Genomic DNA, 7,773 nt, shown 5'->3' with positions numbered 1-7,773 from the left:
ATATATATATATATATTTTTTTTTTTTTTTTCACATCAAAATTAGAACAACAGGAGGGTAAATAAGGGGAAACAAATAAGAGTAAATAATTGACAGCTTGCTGGAAGGGAGGGATTATTGTCCTGCCCTCACGCCAGGACACACATCAGAGAGGGGGAGGGTAAAGGGTCACATGAATAAAAAAAATTTAAAAAAAAGAGGATTCAAGGATAAATCATTTATAATAAACACTGCAATATTCCATAAAAATGTCAATACTGATTCATGGTTACTTTTGAGAGTTAACAGAACAGAGCTAATGATTTGTGCAAGTGGTTAGTACACAGAGAGATGTTCGTACTTGTCATTCCTGGTGTCAGGGACGTCTCTGTGGTAGCCAAGCCGGTTACTGATGAGAACGTTGAAGGCGTGCTTATGATAGCCCATATCTCGTACCTCTTGGTCCTGCTTGTTAAAAATCATTCCTGAAATCCGAAATCAGAACACTCGTAAAACACTGACTTATTACTCTGTGGCTGCTTGTTAAAAGAAAGCCGCTTTTTCCGAGGATTTAGTGGAGCCCACAGTGTAGGACAGATGGTCTAGTAAAAAGTCTTTTAGACCGGTGGATTGATTCAGCTTCACAACATAATATAGGTAGTAAGTGTGTTGTCATGGCAACAAAAGCTGTTCCAAAACCTGCCTCGCTGCCTGCAAATCTGCAATCTGTCAAAACACAATTTATTCTAAAAAGCACATGGTGAGACGTCAGCTTGACACATCAAATGTTACTGTAAATGAGCAGCACTGGCTCTTTTTCTCACTCGCTGACAGTAATGCTGGAAGATTTAGACCAGGGCTTCATAACTGGTGGGTCGCAACCAAAAAAATAAGAAATGTATCAAAATTAGGGCTGCACGTGCGTGCTTTCACATTGAGCAGCATTAACTACACAGAGCCGTTGTTCACTGACGAGCTGCGCAAAACCACGTTCATATTTGCGCGATTTTTTGCGCAGCTCATCAATGAACAACGGCTCTGTGTAGTAAATGCTGCTCCATGTGAAAGCCCGCAGGTGATGGAGATTTACCGCTGATTACAGAACCGGCTTTCTAACAAGATGCGCATTAAATATCGCATGCGATTTATCGTGCAGCCCTAATCAAAATGCAGATAATAAAAATCAACTAACCATCATTTAAGATGAGAAACACTTCCCACATCATCTGCTGTTGATGTCAAAGGCTAGGCTAAGCGGCCAATCACACTCTACAATATTTTGGGGCAAATTCATATTGTGGTAAAAGCTAACCAAAATTAGACAGATGCCAACATGGACAGGATGCAGGGCATACCCTTAATCTTAAAAACCAGCAACAGCAATAAAATATTATTCATATTTCATTAAATACATGTTCGTTTGCAGGCTTGTATGACACCCTGGGGCAATCACCGCTTCAGGAACCCATCCCCAAAATTTGTCTTTTTTTTTTTTTCTTCCTGATTTGATGTTTGTTTTATTTTTTATAATGCTGTAAGCATGTTGTTTAAAGTTTGCTCTGCAGATGAAAAAGGTGAAACTGCATTCTGTATAGATTCAGAATAAAAGTAAAATGATGTACTCATATTTTAAAAATAAATAAATAAATACTGTTCAAGTGTAATGTAGATAAACATTACACCAATCACATTTCTGTGGTTATTTTTTGGCTGTTAAAGCATAAAACCATCATCAACAACAATACTACTGCGTTGAGTTGCTACTTGATATCCAATATAAAATCTGGATCAGATCAGCAGACCTCTACTCCTCACTATATGTCTATAACAAGCACAAATTTCAAATGAAAACACATGCATTGATAGTTGGAATGTCTACTAACCCAGCTCTGGAGAAAGGTCCGGCTTGAGAGCCTCCATTGCATGTCCTTGACTGCCATCTCTGCGAAGGATCGCTGGGCCACGGGTGAAACGAGGCTGAAAGCGGTGCTGCCCCTGGACGGGCACATTTTTGAAGGACAAACGGCTTTCCTGGCTGAGGTGGAAATACAGGAAGAGTAGAATCGACCAGGTCACGGAGGTGAAGAGGCAACCATAGCAAAAGTAGCGCAGAGTGACACTGCCCATGGTAACGCTAGCATCCTTGGCTGGCCATTATCAGGCCCCTGAAAGACAACAATGACAGTTAAGAAATTAAGTAAGAGTTAAACACGAAGCGAAACCGTTTGTGGATATCAGATGGTTTGGATAGATATGGTGGTAAATTGCACTGTACATTGTGGTAGGTACATATACAAATAGGTACAAATAGGTACATTTGTGCAGCTATTAACTGGCAGGACTGACTTATGTTATTTACACTATATTCAAATGTTTGGGTTCAATAAGATTTTTCAATGTTTGATGGTAATGCAAAATTTGTAAAACGGTAATAATGTGAAAAAGGTTTTAACATGATCCTTCAGATGTCATTATAATATGCTGATTTGGTGATACCATGATACCTTTTTTCAGTATTATTCATTAAGGAGTAGACAGTTCATAGGAACAAAATAACACAAAGTAAATTTTTTTTTTTACTTTTGATCAATTTAAAACATACTGGTTAAATAAAAGTATTAATTTCTTTAAAATAAAATTACTGACCCCAAAATTCTGAACAGTAGTGTACATGTACATGAAGTAATACGAAAATACAAGCCAGATATTTTCTAAACACATCAAGCCTGGTGTGTGTATTTTGCTAAGACTTCCAACATAAGACTCTGTCTAATCCAGAGCAAGAACTACTTGTTTTAAAAGTCGGTTTAAAGGTTTTGAGTCTGTGTAATAATTACAGTGTTGTATGATGTGAAGCTGTTTTTGCACTAATGGGAGATTCATTATTCATTTATGAATAATCAGACTCTTTGGTTTTCAACCATCAAGTTTCAAGTAAAAAGAGAGAATCAAAGGACATGAAGTACCTTTCTTCTGTAAAACATCCAGTATTATTAAGCACACGGTTATTCTCTTTATAAATCATCCAGTGACATTTTTAGATATCCCAATAGCAAGAGGCACAAATCAGACTCCCATTTAAATACATACATACATAAACATGGATGTAACACCTTAGTAACTAAGCAGAGGGAAAAAAAGGTTGGTTGAGACAATGCTGCATTTTTTTTGGTAAAGAAAATAGTTTTATGGGATATGTAGCCCTATGAGAAACAGAGTACTGACCTCAGCATTTCAAAAGCAATAGTCAATCATTAACATGCACTTTGCACAACATTTTAAACCGTAACACATCGGACAATAAATCTGAGTAAAAATAAATCAATTTCTAGTTTAGTCTCATTGTATTGCATCACATGAATGGCAAAGACACGTGTCATTCTTCAAACCGATGCAGACATCCAGCGGCCTCAGTAACATGAGAACCCATCCGAAAACTGAAACCAGTGAATGCAATTATATGGAATTACAGCACAGCTCTTGTGAATGGTTAATTTATGCTTGGGTCCTGAAAGCCAACACACCAGATTAAATAATAAATAATCTTGCTGTGTCACACACCTGACATCACAAAAATGCAAGGATTGCAGTATTTGTAATAATTTTCTTCAGCTAGTCTAATTTAACTAATGACAGACCTGTTGGCTGGGCCAATTTATCAGCTGATGGCTATTTATAGATTATCATCATCTGATAAAAATGCACACTTAAGTGAATGTTAGATGATTTAGGATAGAACCAGAAGTTACCATAAGAGCTGTAGTCCACAATCTGGCAAAATGTATAGTTCACATTTTAGTGCGCACTGTGAAGTTTAAGTAAATATTGTGTATCATTTGTTTTCCAACCATATGCACGGTTTAATAATCTTTCCAAAACAGGACTGAGTCAGGTCTAAAAACTAATCAGCTCGGAAGTGATTAATTAAGTTCAAGTCAAGTGACGTTTTTAGGGCATTTCGTTGGTGTATATACTGAAGGCATGCGTTTGCTTTGAACTATCCAGAGCTGTTCTGATCGTATACGAACGAGTTATGGCAGAAAGAAATCAAACAATTCACCCATAAGATTTTCTTTAAACTACAGACACGTAAAAGCGAATAGTGAGCTTTGTCTCAAACTAGTGCGCTGCCTACAGTATACAGTCAACCATCATATAGCAAACTAGACAGCTACCTACCTAGACAGCATTATTTCTGGATACGATATCATCAGATGACCTTTATCACTCAACATACGTCAAAGAATCATGGATTGTGTCTCAAAACCAACGAGTTTTCTAAATAGCGCCGATGGTGTCCCAAAATACTACCGAGTCGCAGCGCACCAAAATCCCTGCTGATTCGTAAAGATCCTCAGACGCCCAAACATGATGTCTATGTAGGCGGCTCACTAGGACGCAGGCATTATGAGCTACGAGCTAACTCGTTAGCTGCACAGAATAAACAATAATTGCTGTACTGTAACCCGGCACTGATCTAAACCTCTCTAAAACGTTTAATCTCTGGTAATAATGTCAGTGTGGTACAGTGACTCACTCGCTGATGAAGAGGTCTTTCACAGCTCCATTGCTCTCCTGCGCTCTCTGTGCTGCTGTCCGTTACTCGCTGGTGATGAGTCGCAGTGCGGCTGCGCCTGACTGACTCTGTTGCCGCCTGCTGGCCGAGATTCAAAATGGCACCACCTGCACGACGTTGACTGCTGTTTTTTTGTTGTTGTTTTTTTTGTTTTTTTTTGCAGAGAACGGGAACATACAGAAGAATAAGCATACATCACATAATAACAACCACAAAAATAAAAATGGAAACAAAAAATAAATAAATAAATAAAATAAAAATAAAGATAAGAGGGCCATCATCTAAACATGATCACATGAAGAGATCAAAGGCAGAGCAAATCCTAACAATCCTTATAGCTTTCTTATTAGTAGATACTGAAATTACATTCAAATAATTTTCCATTTCTTTTAGAAAGACAGAGAAGACAGGTTTACAGGTGGAAAATTTGCATTTGTGAATGTGAAATTTGCTTAGGAAAAAAATTAAATGAATAACAAAACAGATATTTTCGTTTGTGGGGTCTGAGTCATAATACCCAAATATTATGTTTCTCATATGTACTGAGAAGCCTGGCAAAATCTTACACTTGACAAACACACCAATATCATCCCAAAGCTTCTGAGTGTAGTGACATTTCTTTACAGGGTAGAACCTGTGGATGAGCGTAAAATAAATTTCTTTCACTTTGTTTGTGTGAAAGAATTTTTGCTATAGAGACCAGATTTTTTTTCAATTAAGGTTAACAAACAAATTATTCCAAAAGGAAATCACAGGTGGAACAGACATCAAATTCTTAAGAAATAAAGATCGCATTTTATCATTTTTGGCTTTCGACTTACAAATTTGACCAACAGGAGTATCACAAGGTTTAGGAAAGGATGCAGTAGATAGGAGTAATTACAGTTTTTTAAAAGCATACATAAACCAGAGGGGATAGCTCCCAAAACTATAGCAGATTCCACCAATAATAAACCATTACTGAACCAACTATCATAAAACAGAGACTTATTCTTGAATAAAATGTTCTTATTGTTCCAAATAAAACATCTTTGTGGTGAAAAGTTGTGCTTAGAAATTAGTGCCCATGCTAAGAGAACCTGTCGATGAAAGTTGGAAAGTTTGATAGGGAGTTTGGATATATCATAATTACACATTAAAGTAGCATTATGTAACTTTTGGCGCTCTAGCGGTTAATAAATTCTGCATAAATCCTGATTGTGTTTCGTCAATTATGGAGTTCAAAACATATTTCAATCTTTTTCTTAGAACTAAAGCTATTATTTTATAATCATTAATTAATAATGTAATTGGACGGCAATTGTCTATTAAGAGGGGATCTTTATTTAATTTTGGGATTTAAGCGTTATTAATCCTTGACATAATGTGGCTGGAAGTAATGTTTTCTCTATACTTTCCTCATAAACCTTTAACAAGAATGGTGCTATACTATGACTAAACAGCTTGTAAAATTCTGAGCTGAGTCTGTCTGTTCCGGGGGATTTGTTGGCTTTTAAAGAGTTAATAGCTTCCTCTATCTCCTTCAGTGTGATAGAGGCATCACAAAAATGTTTATCTAAGTCACTCAGCTGGTTTATATTAGGTAAAGATTTAAAGAAACAATTCATATGTTGTTGGGATAATTTAGAGGTATACAAATCACTGTAAAATTTGGCACAGAACTTTGCAATATTTTTTGGGTCATCACTAATATTACCATTAATCATTAGTTTTTGAATTTGGTTGTTTTTAGCTTGCTGCCTTTCCAATCTGAAAAAGTATGCAGAGTTCCGTTCACCCTCTTCAATCCATTTTCTGCGCGATCTAATAAACGCCCCTTCAGCTTTGTGTTTATATATGTTGTCTGTGACGAATCATTCAAGAATAAAGCTGTATCGTCCGCTAATTGACTAATTTTTATTTTAGTGTTGCCAATTGTGATACCCTTTAACTGACTATTGTTGATATGTGTGCTAAGAAACTGTGTTGCAATTAGGAACAGGTAAGGGGAAACTGGACATCCTTGTCGAACTCCTCGTTTTAAAAAGAATCTAGGTGAAGTACCATTACTTAATTTGATAGAGCTGTTTCCGTTTATGTACAGCATTTGGACCATCCTGCAAAAAGCATCGCCAAAGCCAATTTTTTGTAGAGCCTGAAATAAAAATATGTGTTCCAATGTGTCAAAAGCTTTGTAATAATCTAAAAAGAAAATGAAACCATCACAGTCTATTAAATCTGAATAATCTAACATATCTAGTACTAACCGTATATTATTAGAAATGTGCCTTTTCTGCATAAATCCTGATTGTGTTTCGTCAATTATGGAGTTCAAAACATATTTCAATCTTTTTGCTAGAACTAAAGCAATAATTTTATAATCATTATTTAATAATGTAATTGGACGCCAATTGTCTATTAAGAGGGGATCTTTATTTAATTTTGGGATAAGCGTTATTAATCCTTGACATAATGTGGCTGGAAGTAATGTTTTCTCTATACTTTCCTCATAAACCTTTAACAAGAATGGTGCTATACTATGACTAAACAGCTTGTAAAATTCTGAGCTGAGACCGTCTGTTCCGGGGGATTTGTTAGCTTTTAAAGAGTTAATAGCTTCCTCTATCTCCTTCAGTGTGATTGAGGCATCACAAAAATGTTTATCCAAGTCACTCAGCTGGTTTATATTAGGTAAAGATTTAAAGAAATCATTCATATGTTGTTGGGATAATTTAGAAGTATACAAATCACTGTAAAATTTGGCACAAAACTTTGCAATATTTTTTGGGTCATCACTAATATTACCATTAATCATTAGTTTTTGAATTTGGTTGTTTTTAGCTTGCTGCCTTTCCAATCTGAAAAAGTATGCAGAGTTCCGTTCACCCTCTTCAATCCATTTTCTGCGCGATCTAATAAATGCCCCTTCAGCTTTGTGTTTATATATGTTGTCTAATTTGCACTGTAATTCAACCAATTCTACTTTTTCACAATCAAGTAAATCATCCACATTTTTAGATAAAAGATTAGTGATTTTGCATATAACGATATTTTCATCAGTTTTTTTCTTTTTTGCCACATCACTACTAAATTTTCTAAGATATTTGCCAATTTCGTATTTAGTAAATTCCCAATTGCTGCTGTAACTGTTCTCTTCTCTTGCTTTATTCCAATTTTTGTGAATTATCTTATTGATTTCATCTTTTACTTCACTATAAGAGAGAATGGAATTGTTAAGT

The 7,773-nt window shown here is 35.8% G+C and overlaps 1 protein-coding gene across 1 annotated transcript in view; it reads right to left on the bottom strand.

Annotated features, from left to right (window-relative positions):
* The window catches only part of LOC107742260 (polypeptide N-acetylgalactosaminyltransferase 11-like), a 16,342-nt gene extending 11,730 nt beyond the window's left edge, over window positions 1-4,612 (bottom strand). Inside the window, exons 1-3 of the mRNA XM_016555161.1 lie at window positions 4,517-4,612; window positions 1,863-2,144; window positions 341-464 (exon numbers count right to left, since the gene is read on the bottom strand). Of these exons, the coding sequence (XP_016410647.1) occupies window positions 341-464; window positions 1,863-2,106 (368 nt within the window). The 5' untranslated portion in view covers window positions 2,107-2,144; window positions 4,517-4,612. The remainder of the gene's footprint in view (window positions 1-340; window positions 465-1,862; window positions 2,145-4,516) is intronic.
* Window positions 4,613-7,773: the final 3,161 nt, after the last annotated feature.

Source organism: Sinocyclocheilus rhinocerous, unplaced genomic scaffold (genome assembly GCF_001515625.1).
Source record: "Sinocyclocheilus rhinocerous isolate Xijiao unplaced genomic scaffold, SAMN03320098_v1.1 scaffold286, whole genome shotgun sequence".
NCBI classification, from domain to species: domain Eukaryota; kingdom Metazoa; phylum Chordata; class Actinopteri; order Cypriniformes; family Cyprinidae; genus Sinocyclocheilus; species Sinocyclocheilus rhinocerous.
This window is presented reverse-complemented; position numbering and strand designations above follow the sequence as displayed.